At 42.1% G+C, this 23,953-nt stretch overlaps 2 protein-coding genes across 9 annotated transcripts; both read right to left on the bottom strand.

Annotated features, from left to right (window-relative positions):
• Positions 1 to 117: 117 nt before the first annotated feature.
• Positions 118 to 23,953, bottom strand: snap91b (synaptosome associated protein 91b). 8 transcript variants are annotated; one of them, XM_047573149.1, is made up of 23 exons: positions 23,306 to 23,951; positions 22,900 to 23,189; positions 17,038 to 17,180; positions 16,664 to 16,739; positions 16,062 to 16,164; positions 15,801 to 15,894; positions 15,597 to 15,708; positions 15,387 to 15,493; positions 15,105 to 15,146; positions 14,365 to 14,438; positions 14,148 to 14,153; positions 13,591 to 13,603; positions 13,358 to 13,491; positions 12,888 to 12,961; positions 12,703 to 12,717; positions 11,956 to 12,126; positions 10,307 to 10,399; positions 6,690 to 6,758; positions 4,850 to 4,936; positions 3,819 to 3,880; positions 2,729 to 2,812; positions 2,505 to 2,616; positions 118 to 1,555 (listed from the first exon to the last, which is right to left on the bottom strand). In XM_047573149.1, the coding sequence occupies exons 2-22, from the start codon at positions 23,027 to 23,029 to the stop codon at positions 2,530 to 2,532; spliced, it is 1,776 nt and encodes a 591-aa protein (XP_047429105.1). In that variant the 5' UTR covers positions 23,030 to 23,189; positions 23,306 to 23,951; the 3' UTR covers positions 118 to 1,555; positions 2,505 to 2,529. The 8 variants fall into 8 exon arrangements, with proteins under 8 accessions (XP_047429105.1, XP_047429107.1, XP_047429108.1 ...); XM_047573151.1 differs by having other exon boundaries at positions 4,850 to 4,921; positions 23,306 to 23,949; XM_047573152.1 differs by having other exon boundaries at positions 3,849 to 3,880; positions 23,306 to 23,948.
• Positions 6,734 to 9,352, bottom strand: LOC124998690 (clathrin coat assembly protein AP180). Its single transcript, XM_047573163.1, has 4 exons — positions 8,023 to 9,352; positions 7,692 to 7,766; positions 7,260 to 7,346; positions 6,734 to 6,865 (listed from the first exon to the last, which is right to left on the bottom strand). The coding sequence occupies exons 1-4, from the start codon at positions 8,312 to 8,314 to the stop codon at positions 6,861 to 6,863; spliced, it is 459 nt and encodes a 152-aa protein (XP_047429119.1). The 5' UTR covers positions 8,315 to 9,352; the 3' UTR covers positions 6,734 to 6,860.

Genomic DNA, 23,953 nt, shown 5'->3' with positions numbered 1-23,953 from the left:
TGTTGAGATGTTTATTTCGTCCTGAAAAATATGGAATTCGTGCCGGTAATTAATAAATAATGTAGAAATCTCAATAACTAAACCAGAGCAGAGATAAGTGATGAGCCACGACGGTCATTTGGATCTGTGTATTTGTCTTTTATTGCATCTCATTTGGACTCACATGCAGGTGGGGCTGAGGGGGGGAGAGGAGAACGATGCCATCCATAATAGTAATAATATTAAAAAAGAACAAAAAAGTCAGCCTTCGTCAATACTTAGCAAACAATATTTATCCACGTTCTTTTTGTTCTTCCGTGTCATAGTCATCTTTATTTTTCTGTCAACACTTTGTTAATGCCACAATGGAGTAAGATACAGTCACTTTTTGGAAATAAACAACACACAGAACATCCAGCGTATACTTGAGTGCTTTACAATGAGTCTCATAGACTTCAGGGACGGTACAAGAACAAATGCACCGACCGCTGCTGCGTCACAAAAAGAGCTGAGGCCCTGTTTTAATCACAATACCCAATTACTTCCTTTTCTCTTGAATTTCGGCTCTGACATGAACTCATCTTTTGAGGAGACAAGGAAAGGAGCTCTTTGAGAGTTTTAGAACGACTCCCAGATCATTACAATGCAGTATCATCCACCACCAGCAAAGGGCGCAACAGTACACACTCTGGGCAACATTGTCATTCAATACAGTCTCTTAATACAGATTGAGGGGTTCGGGTATGTACAAAAAAAAAAAAGAAAGAAAGAAAACGGGAAACATTTTTGTCTACTTGTTGTTTTTTTTCAAACCACATAATTGAATGTAACTAAAAATATATGATACACTTTTTTTCCACTTAAAATACAGAAAATATGTATAATCTATCATTTAAAACAGTCTAAAATGCATATGTCAATTTGAACATTGTTCACATTTTTGCATGTTTCATACCATCCCTAGAAAGTAAGATAAAGTAAAAATAAAACTGAACACGTCTTCATCGTGTTCAATGATAAGTCCAGATTCGCAGTGCAAGTTGCGTTAAGGTACATTTTGATACTGAGATTTCCAAAAACTTGAAGTAGACAGGTGGGATGGATGGCCAAGCAGATAAAGGTACAACCGAGTCTTCAATGACATTAAACATAGCTCCGTATTAGTTCAGACAACAGGGATACTGGAGTGGGAGTGGGAGGGGAGGTTGGCCAGTGAAGTTACACTGAACACAGTCCACATTTAACAACACAGTCCTCGTCTGGGAGATGCGCAAAGAAACCAACATATATCCACCATTGCAAGTCAGCTGATACGCCAAAATCCAGACTGAATCTAAATACACATTTATTTTTTTGTTAGTTTTTCCTTAGTATATTAAGTAAAGGTTAACACTGAATTACACGCACACCCACACACACGTAAATTGTATCTAGGGTTCACATTCACAGTTGTGCTACAACATTAGATAAGGAGGGCAGGTTTCTTTTTTTTTCGGGGTCTGATGGCTGGTTGGCTGAAGGGGCAGGGAGGTGTGCAGACATCCACATCCACAGAGCTCCAGACACAATGACAAACCTGAAGAGGGGAGAATGTCGATTGAAAGAGGTTCTGGGTAGAAACAGGTGACAATTTGCCACTTCTTCCTTCTGTGCAGTCACTCATATTTATGCTGATATTGTGCAATAACTCAGGTTCACTTTCTTTTCACTGTCTTCATATATTTATTGAACTCTGGACTCACCATGTGGAATAATTCTCTGCAGTGCAATACCCCATATTCAATATTCACATATGCACTATGTTTCTACATATTAATATATATATATATTTGTTATAAAAATTTTTTACATTAATGCGCATATTCTTATTATAATTGCTTGCTTATTATTGATATTACCTACATTGCTCTTTGTTCTGAACACTGGTACATTTTGAGTAGGTGCTGCTGGGATTAATAAAGTAGTTCTGATGTTGATACTTGGATGTGCTAGTATCAGCTAGTGTAGCTTAATGTAGCAGGGCTCTACACGGCTGTGGAAAGCTCCAAACCTCCAGATGTTTTTCATATTGTAGCTTGACGTGTCCCACTGAACCTGAACTAACTTCGGATTTTGCACAGCTCACCTCAAAACCTTTAAATTGTTGCTTCATTATAAACTTGGATCAGGAAAATGAGTTTTCTTTCAGATCAGTATAATATTTGCCATTCACCTCAGTCACATGAAGGACGCTTTAACCCTATTGGCTGACTACAACTGCAGCAAGAAAAAAAAACTGATACGAGGTTAATGTTTGCTGTTTCATGATATGAAAACAACTACTGTTTATGGCAGTTTTTAACTTTAAACCTTGCAACTGTCTGTTTTGTTCAGTAATTGCACCAAGTGTGTACAAAAGCCTAAGTGATGCAAATAGTATGGCGGGTTACTGTAATGTTGAAATCCAGGCTGTTCGGTTGCGTAATAGTCTAGACTTAAGACTGTATTACAAATGAGAGAAAAAAAAAAGATTGCTACTATTGTACCTTGTGGGTTAATGGGTCAGTCGGTCTACATGAAGTCCTTAATATTGAGGTCATCCAGAGCGTTCCTGGGGGGTGGAGGCTTTCTGGGGCTCTGGGCCACTCCAGGAGACATCTGCAGACACATCTTGTTTTAGCACACACACTCCTTCTCGTGGTGCACTTGTCGCCTTTATGTACGAAACTGCTACAGGTGTACGTAATCTGGTAAAGAATGAGTGCATTACCGGTGCTCCGGGGCTCGCTCCGGTGGCAGGGAAGCCTGGCCTCGTCATGGGCATCATGGGAGCTCCAGCGCCCGGTGCCCCAGTCTTCCAAAAGGAACAGATGGAGGGAAAAAAAGAGTTTTAGCCAAAAAGTCTGCCTTCTGATGAATGTGTGAGGGCCGCCTAAGGGGGAGATAGTCCATCAGTATCCAGTAATGTCCACACTGGACATTACCGGGCTGGACTGGTGGTCTTACCATGGTGTAGCTGGGGTGAGTCCCCATAAAAGGAGCGACACCCATTGGTATGGTCTAAAGGTGTGGAAGGGAGGGGGTGGAGAGGAGGAGTCTGTATGTTACTACACTACTTATAGGACACACAAAGGTACTGCACAACAAATGCAAACAAAAAGAAAAGGTAACGCATGAATGTTGACTAGTAAATGCTGGAGACAGACCCACACACACTAATGCTGGACAAAAAAAAAAAAACAAGTCTGGCACACACAAAAAAACGAGAGCACGCCACAACAGAAACCCTAACTTCACCTATTATTTACACATGCACAGGTTATCTTTAGAGAGCAGAGGAAAAACTTGGTGCGTGGAGCCTCGAGATGGAGGTGTCAAATCAGTTGTCGCCAAAAATGCAATCGTGTCCATGAAAGGGAGCGTTCAGCTATGAGGAGAACGGGGTGACAGCTTGTCTAGTCTCTAACAGGCTTGAAAGAAAAATAACGAGAGTTAAGAGAGCTGTTTCCAAGCAACAGCTTCTTAATTTGGCAGTATCATTCACTACTTCATCTCTCTCCAGTATGAATCCCAGAAATATAAAACTCTCTTGGAACCAGACTATGTTAAAAAACTGCCTGAATTTCTGAGCTTGCCTCCGCACTTGTGCTGTTACAGATTTAAACTGCTCTTGGCTGATTTGGATGCAGTGTCTCGTTTCCTTGATTTCCTCACTACCAAGACTTTCCTGTCTTTTTTAGGTCACGCTTGGGACCTGGAGAGTCGGATGAAGGCAATGCCTGTGATTGCTGCTACAGGTAAGCCTGCTTGTCGCTGCCATGCAGCTCCACTCCATGCTATAAGACACAGACAACATTTACCATGGGAGCACCCCAACTGGGGGGAGCTACCTGAGGGGCCGCTGACGTTCCCATTGAGAGATCTGAGGTAAAAAGAAAAAGAGAGAAAGATACTGCAAAAACTGTTTTCATTCACACTGTCATGACCACGTACAATAAGAATAATTGCAATGACATTTGTACATTGCTTTCTTGCTCAGAGGTGAGACGATTGAAACTCTAATTTAACGACAAGCAGAGAGCTACAACTAGGAAGTGATTAGCTTAGCTTAGCACAAAGGAAGCAAGAGTAAACACTCAGTGTTTGTGTCTAAAACCAACTCCTTTAAATCTCTGTTGTGTCATCTGCAGAAATGTAAAACTTTGTGGTTAAAAGTAAGTCAAGTTGTGTTCACACTAAGCAAAATAACAATGGCCTACAATTTATTTTCAGTGGTCCAACCAACCATCCAAACCCCCTAGGACAGTGACCCATGCCGGTTTGTAACTTTTGCTTCTTGTAGTGTGAACGTAGCATCACTTTAAATGTTGCTACTACTTCTGACAGAATATGTAGAAAGTCAAATAGGCCTTTACAACTGCTCCAGTCTTTACAGCCAAGATAAGATAATCACTTCCTGTCTTTTGCTGCATACTTTTAGGAAACTGTTTTTGGTTTTATTTTATTTTTTTCGGGCAGAGAGATGAGAAGATCAATATCCATCCATGTCTATGTCTTAAAATTAGCTCATTTTAGCAGAGGGTCTGGAAACAAACTCTGCCTCCCCACAATTTAATGTCACACAGTGTTCCCCAAAGAATTTCAAAATATTTTTAACCTGTAGATCTTTACACAGATTAAATAATTGTCACTGTGCCCATTGTTTGCAGAAATGTTATTACAGTTGGACAATACTAGGTTTGCTTCATCTTTTTTTCCCCAAGGTTAACTAACGTATTGAAATAACATACATTTAGTGTCAATCTTCTCATCTAACTCTCCACCAAAGAGGAAATAAGCACATTTCTCAAAGCACCATTTCAGAAATCTATTCATGTAAGCGACTACTTACTACTTGCCATGTTAGCCATGGAGGTGTCAACATCCCCCGCCTGAGGGGTCAGAGTCGGCTTCATTACATCCCCTAGGCCATCAAATACTACAGCAGGGGTGGGACAGACACAGGGAAGGGAAAGGATTTAAAAGGGAGGGAGAGCTTAGCATCCTTCAATGCATCCTCACTCTCTACCAACAACTCAGTAGCTGGCAGGTCTTCTTACTACTGGGGATTACCATGACAACCAATAGATGTCTCCATGACGACAGAGAAGAGAAAGGTATTGGAATTGGATCTATTGTGAAGATTAAATTAATATGAAATAAGATATTATCAATAACAAATGGTGACTTTTAGTCAATATAAATAAAATAATTATGGTAATATTTTCTTACAGTATTGTCTTGATTATTTACAGTAAGACTATTACAGTCACAAAATCCTTAATTATATGTGTGGAATGAATATAAACCTGAATTTGCTACCATATATGTGCACTACATTTTCAGTGTTTGGTGTTAAATTTGAATTATGTTGATTTTGACAATGCATGTTGGTGATTGCTGTGGAATCTGTGATGAGGGCAAAAGCACTGCAGCCCGAATGAAGGCGGGTTAATTGCTAAAGAAGCGCTAAATCATAGTGCTACTTCGCGCACTCCTTGTAACCATCAAGCATCTGGTGGCGGAGGGGACAGTGCAGCTGAGCCTTGCCTTACACCACCGCAATGCAGTGCACTGTGGGAAATTAGCGTGTTAAAGAGCAAGGGAACTCACCCAATCAAATGGCAGGAAGCAAGAAATGAGCCAGCCCAAGAGCCAGATGGAGAAAGAGAGCGAGCCAGATAGAAAGAGAGGAGAGTTTAAAGCACAGATGCCAGAGAGAGATAAAAAAGCAATGAGGTTTTAAAGGAGTTGGTGACAATGAGACCGTTGCAGGTTATTGCATGAGTGATGGAAAGAAAGGAGAAGAGAAAGAGTTAAGCCTTAGAGCAGAAGTATTGCAGACCATCAGTTATATAATATATGAGCACAGGAGGAGATGACCAGGTGAGCAGGGGTCCGTGTTGCCATGGTAACAGTTACTACAGTTACCAGCTGCACCGTCACAGAAGGTGCGAAGAATTGGAGGAATCCCCCAAAGACTAATAAACCCAGCAGTAATATGCAGATGAGATGATGCGATCATGACATCGACATGGCCTTATATGGACATTGTGTAAATCCAGTGGCAACAAGCAAAGACACACATTCAAGTGTTTATGCAAAGAATATGAAGTGTTGCGTTTAGTGTGTTTATGACTGAATACATAAAATGACGGAGCAGTCAACAACCAACTGTTTCATTAACTATTTCCACAGTTAATAGAAACAGTGATAAAACCACAAAAAACATTCGATGTGGCAGGCAGACACTACCATTAAGATTAATAAAGTAAAACTAAATTAGTGACGATACGGTTATCAGTAGGAGGTAATGGTAATACAACATGCAGTTACTGAGGAGATTAATGGATCCAACCATGGACAGATTGTGGACAATTGTCCTCAGAGCTCATGGTGACTCTACAGGATACCACAGACAATTATCAAGTAAAGAGGTTTTTTTTATTAACATAAACTGCTTTAGTGACATTACTAGATTTTAATGTAATGTTCAATGTTGAAAACAGCAAATTTAAGAAGCTCTGGTACAGAAGCTTTTTGACCTCCTGACCTGTGGCTACAATGCTTGTTATAACATCCATCCATGGCTACTGTATAATCAGTGAAATACAGATATTTCAGTAAAGTGTTAGTGTGCCCTCCATTGTTCTCATGCTGCTGTCGGTGCTGCACACATCCGGAGGATTTACCTGACATCAGCTCAGCACCGGAGGCAGGAGCAGCAGCAGCAGCAGCCGGGGCGTCTCCTCCTGTGGACTCTGAACCCAAAAATAACCAAACCGTTTCCACGCCAGGTTCAGGTAGGTTGAGCCATTTCCATCGCAGCATGAGGGCAAAGAAGTAATAATCAGCCTTCGGCTTCACACTAGTAATGCCAGACAAAATGTTTAGTGTTAGAGCAGAGGGTTGAAAATGTGAATACACAGTGACAAGCATTATTTTTCAGCAGGTGAACTGGCAGCACACACACTCACACTTCTTACAGTATATTACCCACAGCATTTTGAATACACATATGCATGAAGAAATTACCTAAAAAGTCAATTTACTTTAAAGAAGGCAAAATAAAATATGCTGCTGCAACCAACGCTTTAGTTAAAACTGTAAAGACAACCACTTAATATAATTAATCTTTCCAAAATAAAATGAAAATCCAGCCTACAGCAGTTTTATGCTTTTTGTGTGAAGTCTGTCCTACTCTTCTTGGACGGTGTGTTCGAGAGTAACCGACAGAGTGAGGGCAGGTGCGAGTTACCCACCACCAAACAGGTTCATGATGGCTCCTGTGTCAATTTTGGGAATGGGTGCTGAGGAGAGGATGGGGGCAGGGGAGCCGAACACATCCGCTGGAGAAGGCAAGGTGGACAGGATGTTTAGACTCCGAACAAACACACTTGCACACGTGCACACACTGTTCCCTAGCGATTCATTACAATGCACAGTGCATTATCAATTGAAGTTGCAGTGCACGCAGGGCATGCTGGAATGGGAAAGGAGGTAAGACTCATTTAGTAAACGCTTCAGACAGCTCAATAGCTTTTAGCTGACCCATAAGAGAGCAATCTCATTTCCTTTTTTTTTTTGTTTGTTTTTTCATTCCTGATCAAAGCCAAGGACAAAGCTGAAAAACAGACGCGGCAAGACAGGATATGAGAGGAGGAGCGCAAACGAGATTGAGTGCAAGAGGGTACCTGCTGAAAACAAGTCAGCACTGGGGGCGGGGTCTGCTTTGGAGAAGGTTGAGTCTGGCATGGAGTCAAAGATATCTACAAACACAGGTGCACCGGAAGACAAGGAAATGCTCAAACACTTCAAAATGGTGATGAGAGATCAACTCAAACGTCAATATGCACTTCATCCTCAAGGAAACAAGGGAAAAATGAAAGCAGGGTGAGAAGAAAGAAGAAGAGATGAGGTGAGAGACGACTGCAAGCGGCATCAGACAGGGGATCTAGGATGATGCACATCAGTATGACATGACAGTGAGATTAATAGCAGACCACACACATCTCTAATGTTTACCGCTGAAAAGGTCAGTTGCAGGGTTGGCGGCGCCGGAGGCTATGGGAGCTGAAATGGTTGCAGTGGTGGTGATGGTGCTGGATGAGGAGGTGAAGAGTGGTGAAGGGGAAGGGGAGGGGGAGGGCACCACAGAGATAAAACAGGCGTCCAGCGAACTAGCCGGTTCATTGTTCTCCACTGCCATCATGCCGAAAAGGTCTAGACCTGACGACGCTGCGTTGGTGCCACCGTCCGAAGGAGCAAACGGGTCTTTTGGGGGGAAAAGTAGGTGGGAAACAAAAATGTAACACATGGAGAGGAAGGAAGGAAGGAGGATGTTAGACAATGATTTGGGGACAAAACAGGGTGGACATACAGCACTGAGCTTAAGGCACTATAGATTGTTATTTATCATGCAGTACTATCAGGAGCACATGTGATTGGTTCCCAACATCAACATCAGACTCTGAGAGACAGTCTTAATCCATAGGACACATGTGGAGCAACCTACCTCCAAAGAAACTTTTGTGCTTTTAATTTTAACTGTTTTTGTATGAGGAGGAGTTACTGAGGCACCCTCGCTCTACTTTGAACAGTTTAGCACTGCGTGTTTTATTTATGGTGATAAAATAGAATGAAAGGATCAGAGAGTGGTGAAAAACATCTGAGGAACGTGATTGGAAGAGGAAACGTGCAGAGCCCCAACACACTCCTGATGCCAGTCGAAACAGTCTTTGCGGTGCATGTGCCCATCAAACCACAATTTAACTGCAAATAAAACCAAATGACCACCATGGCCAAGTGTCCACAACAGAATCTGCTTATGGCTTCTCATAACAAAACACAAGAGACAAGTAACGCTGTTGTCCATGATTGCCATGGCAACAGCTCTTCCAGACACAAGCAGTGACGAAGCGTGACTGCACCGCCTGCTACTCCTGCACAAAACCTTGTGATGAAACCCTTGTTTGAAACTTGACACCAACAATAAATGCACGCTTTCACTCACACACACACACACATACACACACACACACACACACTTACCTACGCAACCTGTTGTAAGAAGCATCTTTTCATTCGCAGCCATTGCACTCAAACTATGAAACTATGCAAAAGTCCCAAAACACAAATGATTGAACTAGAACACTGTATTTTAAGTCTTGCTTCAGTGAAAATGTAATGCTGTATTTGTTGCCATGAGTTAAAAGAGATTAAGACTGACTTACTGCCATTTCTGTTGATAGGAACCTATTCTTAATGCATTTTCACAAGGAAAATGGTCAGTCAAAATATTCAATATTCAATATTTTGAAGACATTGGTCTTCAACAGACCTATAGGGGTCTGTGGAGGTACTGCAGGGGATCGCAAAATCTTTGGTTGATTAGACATTTATATATATATATATGTATATATATATATGATGGTATATTTATTTTTTCCCACACAAATTTAAATTTCTTTAAATACACATTAACACAAATCCAACAGATTTCAGTAAAGGGATAAATGGAGGCAGAAGATGTTATCTTTCTATCTACTTCTCACCAGTGCACTGTTTCACACAGAACACCACCCCACACCTGTCAATCTAAGCTTCCTGCACACATTAGGGCCCCGCCCCTGTATTTGCTGAGCCAATCACAAGGCCACATAATACACACTGACTCTGTCAGGTTCCCCGCAATTGGCCAGGGGGTCATTCAGTTTCCAGGTGAAACCCAGAAGCACTCTGCAATATTAGCAGAAAAGAAGCTAACAGACACCTAGCGAGGCTAAAATCAGTCGCTTTGTTTTATTTACTTCATCTTTTAATTTCATATATATATTGTACTGGAAAAAAAAAATTTGATAGATATAGAACACATATAGTAGGAAGGGGGTCCCTACTTAATCTCTCATCAGTTTTGGGTCCTTGGTCTCAAAAACAGACCCCTGCAATAGAGGGGAAAAAAAGTTCACTATTTGTGAACAAAATCTTTCTGACCCTAATTTGATTCACAAAGTCGACAAATGTAGTTGCAGCAAGCAAACTTTTAAAAAAGTAACCCTGTGAAAATGTCTTAAATGCACTAAATATGCACCATGCTATGGTTACATACAATAGTATCACGCCTAAAGAAATACTCTTAATTCGTCCAAGCAAAAAGTCTTCACCACCTAGAAAAACCAGTACCGATAACACATACACACTCACTTGCACACAGATACACATGCACACACACACACACACACACACACACACACACACACACACACACACACACACACACACACACACAGACAGGTTTACATTCACCCACCAGCTCCAGCGTTGGTGGCTGGGGTGGACGTAGCAGCAGCCGCACCATCAGCTGCAGGGGCCTCAGCGGCAGGAGCAGGTGTTGCAAAGGCATCTGAAGTTCACACGAACCCCAGGAGCGGACAGAAGCACCCAGAGAGGACAGAGATACATGAAGAAATAAAGACGAGGAGAGAAAAGAAAGAGTGAGAAGCATGAGGAGGAAAAAAGATTATCAGGATAATGAAGGTGAGATTAAAGCTTTTGAGTGTCAAGAATCTGAGCGCTGTTTGTTAAAGTGTTCAAAACTGTAGCTTACAGCATTGTTATGTGACATCAGTGACTGACAGGTGAATTGACAAATGGGAATACAGACAGGAGGCACTGCAGTGAGGACTAATCTACTGCACAGAGAGCAAAATAAGCCAGAAGTCTACAAATGTTACAGCTGCCATCTGTAGCTGTGACTGTAGCCATGTGACAGAGTTTGATAGAACTGCTTTTCACTGTGGTCAAAGAAAAGCATGCCGGCCTATCAAACAGGACGCATGTGGAGAATGACTGTAGCATGTCTTTGTGCAAGCCAAACGAGAGTGAGTGTTTCTGGAGGAATATTTGGACTGTATGCTTGTGAGAAAGAAGCATGAGATTGTACATTTATAATTTTGCAGGATCTATTTGGTATGGAGCCCCAAATAGGTAATTATTTAATCTATATAAAAACATAATAGACATTTATAAATGAACTAACAGTCTGTGTAATTATTAAAGAAACTGTCTTAGTCAGCTAACTTAGCTGGATGCTAATGTTATTAGTGTTAATGGCAGCAGCCTGTTAAGCTGCTTCCTTGTTAACATTTTAAATAAAGATGTTATTTAATAAGGGTCATCTGACTATGTAAGGGTGTAAGGGTGAGAGTCAAATTGGGAAACATATCAAATCAACATGAATTAACGTGAATTAGCAGGACATTTAGTCTAGTGCTGTGAAGCAAGGGACTGAATGAAGCTGGTGTTGCACGCCTTACTTTTAAACAGTTTTTTGGGCTGTTCCATTTTATGCCATTTTTGTAATGACTCCTTTTTATAAGGGCCTGGTGTTGAAATAAATGCATGAAGCCAAGATCAGCTCAAAATGTTGCTAGTTAGTAGTCTGGATTTGTCTTTACTAGTTCAGAATGAGAAAGTGGCAATAATCTGGGAGTTTGCTAGGAGACGCATTGCTTTAACTCTACTGTCCTTCCATGTGACAATATGAAATATGAAGCAAATACAGAAATTTGCTATAAATAGATGTAAGGAGGAGTTTGTAATTATCTGATTGATGTATGCATTTTGCACATTTTTTGTATATATGATCATATATTCCATAGTTCATTATCTATTTACATATGCCTAAATAATTTGGGGCTCCATAATTTTGAGGCTGTTGAAAATACCTCAAAATAAACTGGAAATGATGCACCAGAGCACTAAGAAATGACTGTATTTGACGATGCAACTTTGCTTACGGTGCACAGACAATATCTGCGGGAAATCAGCAAAGTTCTGTCGACATACTGTGTGTGTTTGAGCATGCAGTCGTCTGTAGTTTTGTATTGTGTGATGGGTTTCAGGACTGAGCTTCCCAGAGTGATTCCTTCGTAGAGAATTTTCTGGAAGCCCACTGACCTCCCAACAGATCCATATTGGCGGCGCCAGGGGAGGTGGCGGCTGCTGTGCTAGTGGGAGGAGCTAGAGAGACTCCAGGTTCTGCCGCTGCAGGAGTGGGCGTTGCTGCTGCAGGGGAGGAGGCGGACTCTGCTGTGAGGGTGGGTTCGGATAGCAAGGAATCGCCCATTTCTGCGAGCACCAATGGGGCGTTTTTGAAATCCCCCAAAGGAAGGCACCAAAATAAACCACAAAAGAGCAACCAAAATGACCAGTGGAGTCACCGGTGTGACAAGTAAAAACCAAAGCCCAAACAAAAGTCCAATTCAAAGCAACCCCATTTAAGATTGTTCAGAATTGACCATCAAAAAGAAAATCCACATTGTAAATAAATTAAAGTCGGAAAAGGATCCAGCACCATTTGGTCATAACCAAGAAATGAAAAACAACCAAAATTGCCCCCGTAAAACCAAAACCAGACAATGGAGTATGTGGAGGGAGGGGAGAGGGAAGGCAGAGAGAAACAAAGAGAGCACTCAGACTAGAGAACAGCTTGAGGAGACAAACAGGGAGTTTACCATGTGACATTGGTCCTACTTTTCTATATTTAATTTGAATTAAAACACTGATATTGTTTCCAGGTCACCTTGATTTTATATTAGAGTTGGTGAGAAGATGTTAACATCAGGGTGATCTGGAGGATGATTTAAGACTACAGTAATATGGGCAAGAGTCTGGAAGTCAAGCGAAGAGGGGAGTGACACTCACCTGATCCAAGAAGATCTATAGAAGCACAAAACAAGGGAGCAAGCAAAATACATGTTTTATTGACCTAGACATTTTTGGACACCAGTTCCTAATTCAGTTGACTCTCCTAAATGGACTACTGTGGTTTTCTTGCAATTCACAGTAATGATGAGTCAGTTGATTTGACAAACAGGAGAGCCACTTACCTCCCCAAGATGTGGGTGCAGCTGACGGTGCGGAGGGCCCAGAAGAAGAGAGTGGATCCAGGTCCAACAAAGAGCTGGAGGGCGATAATATACCAGTCATCATCAACATCATCAACAACATCGTCATCCTTTGCAAGGAGTCATACTTAATCTTTTGTTGTTCTGAACATCCTGCTTCTGGTAAGTTCTGAGTAAAATATTTCAACTGAATATATGTAATAGTAGCCAATTAATTACTTAAATAAACGGTCGTCCATGCCAGCAATTGTGTGAAGCTTGTGCGAGGCATGTTAATTTAGTTCAGCATGCTAAAACATTTGCTAATTAGCACCGAACACAAAGACACACAACAGATTTTGTAACCACTAACTTTCAGATGTGGTGATTGAGTTCGATCAAACATATCAGTTCAAAAGGGTGTAGTAGATATTTAAAGACAAGGCAGAAGACTACTGGAAACAGGAACTTACTCTTCGGCTGGTTCGGGGGCAGCTGAAGCGGCTGCACCGGCAGCAGTTTCCCCGGGAGGAGGCTGCAGTGTGGGAACAGCGTTTGAAGATTTGGCGGGAGTTGATGTTGGAGACACGTTGTTTGTTGGAGACCCCTGGGAGATAGATAGACAAGCCCAATTTAAGTGATGCACAGGCTGGAAGACAAGCTCTGTAAAACATGTATGTAGCTTCTAAAGAAATGTGCATCTTACCTTTGTTGGAGACCTGAAAGTGGAAGAGGTGGAGGCGTCATTAATAATTGTCTTAAGATAGTCAGTTTGATGGGTCATTTTTAAAGTTCTAACTAAAGAAGAAACCAAACAAATACACATGATAGATAGCATCACATGTGATCATATGAAGAGTTCATTTCCAAACGTACAGTATTTTTAACAAATATAATATACAAAAATTACAAAATCCAAAGCATCAGATTGGTACTTAAATTTTTGTTAATGATTCATCTCAGAAGGAACAGAACCCTTCATATACTGATTCACATTGCATATCAGGATATGACAGTACTCATGTGGTGACTTACTGGTCATCAAAGCATGTGTCTCTCTCAGAGATCACACATGTAACCACACCGACACACACATTCCCACATGTGAATCAAGTTAGTTGCTGTGCATAATGTGCACCTGTAATTCACATGTACACAATGTGTCCGTTACCCAGGAGTGAGGTGGAGTTGACAGTAAATTCTCTACATCTACATAGTTTTCTAGTAAGTCAGGTCCAAACAAAACACACAATATATGCTCACCCTTCACTGGTGTATCCAAATCAACATAAAAAAGAATAAAAGAGAGGAGGAGTTAAAGGAAATTATAGTTTAGACTTGTTTCTACAGACACATCTCCTTCCTTATATTTTTTTTAGAACACAACTCGAGAAAATGGACAAGGGAGAAAATGTAAGATTATTGACTTTTTCTATCTGCAATGAACAAGAGGTGAAAAAAATTAAAAAATGATTCTTACCCCTTCTTTCCACCTTTTACATCCTCCAGGCCATTCATGTGTGTTTCCAGAGACTCCAGGATACTGCTGGGAGCCTGACAAAAAATCAAAACTCAAATCATGAATAAATAATCCATTCCACAGGACTCTTGGATCATCTTCTCAGGTACAAGTGCAACTCTCTAGAATCTCCACCTCCACCTTCTAGCAGGGACAATAATTGTGGATGGCAAATTCATAGAACACAATCTACAATTGTAACCCTTGGTGTGAAATACTTTGGCAAGGATTTAAATGGGTCTGACATTAATTTTCATTTAAGACATTTAAGTTTCTGGTGCCGGTTAAAAGACAGGAGCTTAGGAAAATGTCACTGCAATAGCCACATGCATGTATAAACACACAGACAAACATGCACATGTGATTTGTCCAAAGGTGTTTGTCAAATTGAATTAGGATCATCACGCCAACACTTCATCCTGCAAACAGGCACTCAGCCAGGGCACCCTTTGTTTTTGTGGTTACCGGCTCCTCAAGCGGTTTAAAGGGACAGTCCTCGTCATCTGAATCTGCTAGATCCACCACTACCCCCGGGTGGAGACACTGAGTGGGGAGATGATGGTTGGTAAGACATGGGGTTCTGCGTGTGCATATGTGTGTGTGAGTTGGGATGGAGGGCATGTGCGCTGTGCTCTTAGCCCTAAACATTCCGCGGAATGAAAACATAAGAAAAGATGCGAAAGCTGTGATATATCACTTACATAGTTGATGTCAGGAATGTCGTTTTTGTCAACTCCAACTGTCTGTGGAAAGAAATTATAAAACCACAATTACTACAAAACTGCTCAGTCATATTCAACTAAACAACTAAAAGGTTCATTCAGAACGTTAATTGTCTGTGTTTCCACTGTGGTTTGAAGACATGTAACGATTAGTCCACTGAGAAATGAAAAGGGATGTGAAAATGCAAGCTTCCTTATTTTTGAAAGTTCCTGCAGTGGAAAGACAGCTACTTACAGACATTTGGGGTCAGATGAACCCACCTCAGCCAGCTTCATGAATTCCCCGATCTTTGTGACCCGGGTCAGGAACCTCTTGTAGATCTCCAGTGCCTCCTTACAATCACTTTTCTTCATCTTGAAGAATTTCTCTATACACACAAACAAGAGGTTTGTAGACTCACCAACACCTCGGCCTATTTTTCAGTCACAAGGAAGAAAAAATCTGTAGTTAATTGTCCGTGGAATACTGACCTAGTAGGTTGATGATCCCGTCATTGTACGATGCAAAGAGTTTGACCAGGTCCTTGAAGAGAAGAAGGAATGCAGCATTGATGATCCCGTTATTCAGCTCCTTGGGATGAACCTGAGAGGAGACGGGACATGGATAAGAGAGGCTGTCCCTGTTCGGATCATCAAACAAACAAAAAAAAGGCTGTAAGTGTATAAAAGACGCACATCAAATTCCAGGAGTGTGTCAATCTGAGTCTGAAGAACAGGCATGCCTTTCAGTAGCTTCTCAGTGGTCATGGTTCTCATCACTCCCTCGGCACTGACGACACAACACACAGAGCAGTTTACACGTTAGGACAGCTGCCGGATGTGGCACATGGCAAAACAGATTTAAAAAAAATTGAACTTTGCTCAAAGATGAGCTTTAAAGGGTTGCCATCTGGAGGGAAGAGGGAAAACGTACGTTGCAGACCATGTTTAACGTACCCTTTCTTGACCCTGGTGAAGTCGAATGCCATCTGGCGGTAAGCAAAGGCTTTCTCATTCAGGTATCGGCCGTACCGCCTGATGAATGTAGACATGTCATAGCCTGAACAGAAAGTCATCGAGGTCAGGAAATGCTCAAATGAAAGCTGACAGGCTTCATTACGTCTGTGATTTATTTTATCACGTTAATTTCAATCCTATTTCCTGTCGTGTTTCTCAGATTCCTCTATGCATCGCTTTTAGGTGATGCATATTGTGAGCTTTACTTTTCCCAGAAAGCCAATGTTTTTCTATAAGCTACAGTAAACAGTGAATTCATGTAGTGCCAAATACAACAAAATTTAGGGCCATATGTTAACTAGAGCTATCAGATATTAATGAGAGAACTGCAAACATGTGGGTAATACGTTGTCAGTTGTTCTGTCTGTTTGCCAGATGCTGCCCTGTCTATGTCTGTCTGTGTCTCACCTGCTTTCTTTTAGTACACCTGAATGATGGGAAAGCTCACTAATGTGCCATTGTTCTCATCTCAAGTTATCTATGTACATACGGTAAAGCAAAAACAACGACACATAACAAAGGGTTAGACTTAGTATTCTTACCGTGAGAGCCGGTTTTGTCAATGAAATTGCTGAGGTTGAACAGAGAGGTCCGGGAAGCCAAGTACTGAATGAACCTCTGAGAATGAGACAGAAACACAGTAAACAGTCGTTTTAATTATCGAAGAACAATACGACTGAACCAACACTTTAAGACCTTTAATTAGGACTATTGTTGCTGTCCTTTTCCAACACTTTATATCATGTACACGTCTTGCACACACTGGAAACTGACCTCAGAAGACGGTTTTAAGCAGTTGTAACTTAAAATGTTTGCGTGTCTACAGCTTTATCGTACATTGATGAATAAATATGGAGTAGATTAAATCCTAAATGAATCGTTCCATACGCGACTGGTCCGTCTGGCTCTTGCTAACCTCATTGCCGTGGACACACATGTGATGAGTGGTGACGAGGGCCTTGAAGACGACCACCCAGCTGGCATTGGTGGCTCGCTCAAACAGAGTGTCGGCCATCTGAGGGATGTTCACGTTGGTGGTATTAGTGGCTGACACCAGGTCTGCAACACAGCAACAAAGAAACGTATTTATCTGTCCAAGCTTCTCAACCATTTTGTCCCTTGTAGGTCTAATTGAGTGAAATGGCTTAAGCGTTATGTTTTTAAATGGGAAGTCATAGTTGGTTTACCCCTAGACAAATGTCCACATAATGTGCAGCAGCTTCTACTGCGCTGATTAAACCTTGATTGAGTGAGAAGGCCAAGAGTTTGCTGCAGAGCTGCCCCAGACTCTCGTGAGGATATTAAGCCAGAAGGAAGACCTGATGCTCATACAAAATGATGTTGGTGCAGGAACCCACCCACGCACGCAAACACACACGCAGATATGCACACGGACACGCGCTGGCAATGCAGACAGAGAGAGAGAGAATTATGCTTTGTCATCTCTTCTTTCTGGCTGCCAGTTCAGAGACTCAGACAGACAGAGAGGTCTCCAGAAGTAGATCCAGACTTCTGCATCGACCCAAAATGGAATTCAAGTGTAGAGATATAACTGAGTGTAGCGATATAAATCCTGCTATGTTGCCTTATGGTCCGTACGTGTGTAGACAAATGTGTAGCGTGTGACCTCACACACACTTGAGTGGTGACATACAATTTCTCAATCTATTTTCTTCTGGTGCACACTTGCATGTATCTGCAGCGTGTCACGATGAGCTGTCTTCCTGCTCTGAAGAATAGATTCAAGAAATATTTTTACTCTTGAGAATGGCATTTAAGGTATAAAAGGTAGAGGAATATAAAACTGTTATACTGAATGGACTGAACATATTCACTGATATTACTCTTTTCATTAGAAATGACAAATATATTCTATTTACTATACATGACACATAGAAATCCTCTCACTGGTGAACCTGCGAAGAAGAAACCTGAGTGGAGTTTTTGACTAAAACCAAAGTGACCAAAGTGTGAAGTTCTGTGCATATCCCATTTTGACAAAGCTGTACACCTACGTTTTCTGTCATTTTCCCTCATTTATCTTGTCAGACCTCTCAGACATGCTCCAATGCCACTGCCATTATTTGCAACGTCAGCTGTGCTCACAGGCTGCTTTTGTTAAACCAGCCATTGATTGTGGTATGATGACATGAACTGTAACATATTTGTGGCGACATTTTTAATTAATCATCGTCTATGCCTGTGCCCATTTTATTCATTCTGTTTCCTTTTATTCACTCTGTTTGTTAGGCAGACACGCTGTCGTGACATTAAAAGGGGGGAGCGAGAAGGGCGGGCGACTCGGAGGAAGGTATGGAAGTCTGCATTTGTTGTGCTCACAGTAGAAGTAGTAGACTGAATTTATTTTTGCCTTCTTGAAATCTATTTTCTTAGTCCCTGCTGCTGACATTGACATCTAAATAAGAAGGACAGCGCTGAGTGCATCCATAGAGAGAGGAATGCAGCAAATATTGACAGGCATCTCCGATAATGGAACAAGAGGATGGCCACTGCATCGACTGGGCCTTGGATTCGCCTCCGACAGAGTATAATAAAACTAAAATACAAGCAAGGTGATGAGCAGGGAGAGAATAGAAAGGCAACGGTAAGAAGTTAGATGACATGAAATGACATGGGAGTCAGAGCAGTGTTGCTATTCAAGGTCTTTATAGGGTGGCAGGTTGGACGGGGGGGGGTTGGGGCGTTGGGGGGGTTTCGACAGTTGGGGCGCTCTAAGCAGATTAATCACTGATCCCGGTCTTTGCTAACACTCACATATGCATTTCGCACAAACCCTGTTTGACACCCTCTTTGTCATCAGACACATCTCCATTATGAGCTTCCTCACAAATGAGGAAGCTCATAATGGCAAACGATGGGAAATGAATTTGAACCCGTGTGAACGTGTTTCATCGGGCTTTAAGTTGAAAGCGTCGTCACGTATCTTCCTCTGATCTTGGTGGAGCTAATTATGCTCCCATCCATCTGTACAGCTTGACCAGATGGTGACAGCCACACTCTGACTGCTCTAACGATGTCTTTATGCTTAATGAAGGCTGAGGCGACATAAAACCAAATTCCACTCTCAGGGTTTAGATATTATTTTGTGCAACACCTCCGTTCAAAACGTATGCTCGCTCATATTTTACCATTTCCATGCGTGACCTCACTTCTCTGTGAAATGGCCAAAGACTTCTACTCCCCGCGGCCTTTTCAAGTGACACACACACACAGAGACATGGACCACAATGGCTGAAATGTGATTATGTAACATTATCATGTCAGCACCACAGCTACAAGTTAATATCTAATATCGTGAACGCTGCTCTGTCCATAGACTGAAACTGTAGAATTTGATCGGTTTAGAGGTATTAAATGTGTTGCCACATGGGTCATATCACAGGCTACGATCCACGTTTTCTGCTGTGGTATCATAACCCGAAGCAAACACACGCTGACACACAAGTGGAGTGTATGAGTGTGTGTGCTAATGAGGATTGGCCGAGCTAAATAAAGACCTTTACGGTAATCCACGGCCTAGAGGAGGCTTCTAAGAATGAACTGTGAGACCTCATGCTGTGCAAGTGGATGTCTGTGTGGTTAAGTGTGGGTTTTTTTTCCCCCTGACTCTGTGCTTGGTAATTATGTTTCACAGTTACACAACAAATCACTCTAGTACTAGCTAGGATAGTCCAGATTCTATGTGCGTTTGCTTGATGTGTTGTTTTGGCTTTTCAGGTGGTTTCACACCCAATGGGTATCCAAAATCACTGCAGTTTTTACTCCTTCACAACTCCGCATGTCAAAGACACTTCGTACTCAGTCTGTTGTGAGCAGTAAATTGACATACAAATGTAGAGTTACACAAGTGTTCATGAGCAATAAAATGAGAGGGTGAAGTCCCCTTGCTTATTTCAGAAAAACGTGTACAATAATCAGGGGGGGTGAGAGACATAATATTTCTGATTCCATTTAAACTGCACCATGAATTACAAATATGACGTTTGTCAGTTTAAAAAATGACATTTCAAATCACTTTGTCATAAAACTGTTGAAGTATAAGACTGTGAAGATTACGTTCTGTACTGTAGTTACTCCCTGTCTCTCCACTGACCCAGAGATGCTGAAGACCAGGGTAGACACGCTGTAGTAGCGTTAAATCTACTCTCTCTACTATTGCATAATTCATGACAGAACACAGATTGTGACTGATTACTGGACCGGGTCTTTGACTCTCTGTGGGATTGATTTGAGACACAGCTCCCAATATAAGTGACCCTCACATCTCACATGCAACTTCAATGTTTCTCCTGCAAGCAGAATGGATTCATGGTTAAACGTATCAAAACGAAGCCCACCGACTAGCTTTCTGAGAGTTAAGGGAGAGGATCAACATAAAAAAACAGGAAAACAGGAGGGCAAACACACTGTATTAGCCTGGCTTTGTCATGGCAACATCCACCAGCCGCAACATTTGAAGCTCAGTAATTATATTTTACAAGTAACAACAAGACACTTTGAACATAATCCCCCTGCTACAAAAACACCAACGTGTTATTTTTACGCTAAAATAAATTAGAAAGAGCATGCTAATTTTGTGCCGGGAAGCAGTTGTTTTACACCTGGGCAGAGCCAGGATAACTGTGACTCATGCTACTGAATTAGCTGCAGGTTGTGTGACATATCTGTTGTACATTCATGTCCATGTGGTCATCAGCTTCTTGTTCAGGTCCATACGCTAAATCCACTCCCCACAACAGCACAGTCTTTACCCAGAGTGCACTCTCACCATGACTGTAACATCAACAGATGTATTCCAACCTATTGCCTTTGGCGCTGAATGAACTCTACCCATTTAGTTGACCTTGTGTGGACACATGTTCTCTAGAACTTTGTAACACATGCCCTCCGGTGTTCCCGTTCGATACATCACCTGTGTCTATACATGAGTAAACCAGAATATAATATCAATGCAGAGTAAAACATGCAGTTTTAATCCTGCACTGTAAGTCTTGTTTTACAATAAGTCAAATGCACACTCTAATGAGAAAAGTGTTGCACAGATACAGTACATAGCCTTTGGTGCTTTTATTGTGTAGCTGAATCACCCATATTTACACATCAACAACTGATTCTCCATTAGGGTGTTAATTTGATTATCAGTTAGATTGCGCAACTTACTTTATTGTCAGATCAGTTATTATTTTCTCCTAAAAATGCAATATTGGAACACACACACACACACACACACACACGTATTTTACCAGCCATTCAGTGCACTAGTTAAAGAACTGCACATCTATTGTGATTATCTCTGCACTCCAGAGATGACAGGCCTGTCATTTGCCCTCTTCTTTCTCACAGTCCCCCCTCTGTCATTACAGTGCAGTACCCTGACACTCTCAATCTGTTGCCATGGCAACTGCACTGCGCCACCACCACTGACAGCACACGTGCACGTTCGGCCAAAGGGTCACTGTGTGCAACTGTCACAAAGCAATCATTTTAATATATCCGGTTGAGCATCCTGTTCTGTATCAAATACTGTGGAACAAACATCCTGAAAGGTGGCTAATTATGTGACTCATTTGTTGCTATTTTCAATTGTTCTTGTAATTTCAAGGTTCCTTTAAAGATCTTGGTGGAAATGTTTTCAGTGTTTTGAGGAATTGTGAGGGTTTTCTTCCAGCCAAGTCTGTAGCCAAGGCTGCGAGCAAGAGAAGCACAGTGGCCCACATACTTGAAGCTTGTTGAATTGCCCTAGAAACTAGAAACACAACATAACCTCAATGAGCAAAAACCTCAAGGGAAAACATGTCTGTATGTGGTATCTCTCTAAATCGCTGTAAATACATGAGGATATCCTCACGTGTGTGCAGTTATTGTGTTATACGATGAGTTGACATGGCTGGGGGGTGGGGGGTGTGTGTTCCTTATCTGCTGAAAGCCAAAGAAAACAAACCCACAGACACAGCGGAGAATGAGGAAGTGGCTGACTCTGGTGCGGTCTAGCTTGAGCATTGTCACCTTTGGCTGTGTAAATAATGCAAGGCAGTCATTGGCTGATTATTGAATTATTCAGCAGGAGAGCGGATCACAAGATATAAGGTCCTAGAAGAAGATGCGGGGCCAGAACTGCCCTGTGACCAGACACAGACAGAAATAGGTAGACTAGCAGGCAGAGTGGCGGAAAAAAAGGAAAAGAAGCTTACAGTATATCCAACCAAACTACCCGTCATCTCTATTCAGTGCCACGCCACTGCTTTGGTTTGACTCAGTATTTGTGGTGGATGTCTAGTGACTAATCATGATTTGTCAGAAGGTAGCCCCTGCTATCCAATGTAGATGTGTCTATAAAGCTATAACCCCATATATACTGACTGGGGAACCCAGGTTGCTATATCATTAATATAGTTTATGTCCACATTTAACGGTGTGAAGTTAAGGACAGAGGCTTTTCACTGGCACATGGAAGGGAAATTAAACTGCCTATCTACCACAAAATAGGGCCTCTTCTCCCTTCCTCTACCCCCCTCTACTACCTCTTTCTTGGTTTCCATCATCTTCACTGGGGGCTGACAGAAAGGGTCACCAGGGGGGTCATCGCCGTGGCTACATCAATTCATTATAGCACCACACCCATTTAAGCAAAATGAATTAACATGTGACTGCTCATAACGGTGGTGATGGCATGTGGCCTGTGTGTGTTTGACTGTATGTATGTGTGTGCGTGAGAGAGAGAAAGCTGCTACTACAGGAAAAGAGGGGCCACACTTACATTCCAGGTGCTTTTTCTTGGGCGCCATCACTTCATGAGTGGTGGCTTTGCAGACAGCCCGGGCCATATCCGATCCCGTTAGCTGGTATTGCGCAGCGGCAATGCGATCTGTGAGCGTTTGCCCCGACATTTTCTCTCTTCTCAATCGACCACCTCAGGAAATTATTTCACTACAGGCGACGCAAACAAAAGAAATGTCTATAGTATGCGTATAACCCAGCGGCTTCACGGTGCTTCGGTGAGACGGGATCCAGCGCTTTCCTCTTTCCGACTGATAGGCCTGTGACCTTCTGTGTGGGCGGAAAGAAAGGCACACAAAATGAGCTCAGCCACTACACGAATGTAATTATCGCATTCAATGGCGCGGTCACGTTGATAATATTCACTGTGACATGAGTGGACTTACGCAAGGTTTGTGAATTCCCCCACCGCTCGTCCCGTTACTGGCTACGACCGTTCGGTTCAGCACCTTGGACAGCTAAAGCCACCCGGTTATGTAACACTCAGCTGGCTATGAAAGCAATTTTCTCACCGCGATGTTATTATTTGAAAAAATGTACGCCAAATAAAATTAAAAATAATAAATAAGAAAGGCTCCTCTGATGGACAGGTAAAATTTTAGAAAACGACGGAGCGTGAATCAACACTCCATAGGTCGGTCAAATATTCCGGTTGGAGGGGGCATCAGGTTTGGCTGCCTTTCCTCCCGCGTCAGTGCGTTAAAAGAAGCTTTCAAAATAAAAGAAGAAGCCGCAATATCCTATTAGACTGCGGGTTTTCTTTCGTCTGTGATCGGTTAAGAAACGCCGCTTGTGATCCTCTCCTTCACGCCGACAGAAAATGCGCTCCTCTCTCCGCTGGTGTCGCCAGCACTGCGCAGAGGAAGGTGCTCGGGAACAGGAAAAGACAGAAGGGAAATTCCTCTTCTCCTTCCCCCTGCCGTTTGTTTATTTATTTGGCCTATCTATATGTCCATCTAGACTCTCCTCCCCCAGCGGGTTCTTGGACAGGGTTGGACGCCACACGTCGCATCCCACGGCTCTTAAAGGGGTGT

The sequence above is a fragment of the Mugil cephalus genome, chromosome 21 (assembly GCF_022458985.1).
Source record: "Mugil cephalus isolate CIBA_MC_2020 chromosome 21, CIBA_Mcephalus_1.1, whole genome shotgun sequence".
NCBI classification, from domain to species: Eukaryota; Metazoa; Chordata; class Actinopteri; order Mugiliformes; family Mugilidae; genus Mugil; species Mugil cephalus.
This window is presented reverse-complemented; position numbering and strand designations above follow the sequence as displayed.

What these genes read in the sequence shown, in the direction of transcription:
- LOC124998690 (XM_047573163.1), bottom strand. Translation starts at nt 8,314, where the DNA reads ATGTGTTACATTTTTGTTTCCCACCTACTTTTCCCCCCAAAAGACCCG. An exon ending in TGCAACTGACCTTTTCAGCG is followed by an intron (nt 7,767 to 8,022) that starts GTAAACATTAGA and finishes CTGTGTTTGTAG; the next exon opens with ATATCTTTGACTCCATGCCA. An exon ending in TGCTGACTTGTTTTCAGCAG is followed by an intron (nt 7,347 to 7,691) that starts GTACCCTCTTGC and finishes TGCCTTCTCCAG; the next exon opens with CGGATGTGTTCGGCTCCCCT.
- snap91b (XM_047573149.1), bottom strand. Translation starts at nt 23,029, where the DNA reads ATGTCGGGGCAAACGCTCACAGATCGCATTGCCGCTGCGCAATACCAG. An exon ending in TTCACCAGGGTCAAGAAAGG is followed by an intron (nt 15,895 to 16,061) that starts GTACGTTAAACA and finishes TTGTGTCGTCAG; the next exon opens with TGCCGAGGGAGTGATGAGAA. An exon ending in CGGTGCTGAGCTGATGTCAG is followed by an intron (nt 4,937 to 6,689) that starts GTAAATCCTCCG and finishes CCCCTGCTGTAG; the next exon opens with TATTTGATGGCCTAGGGGAT.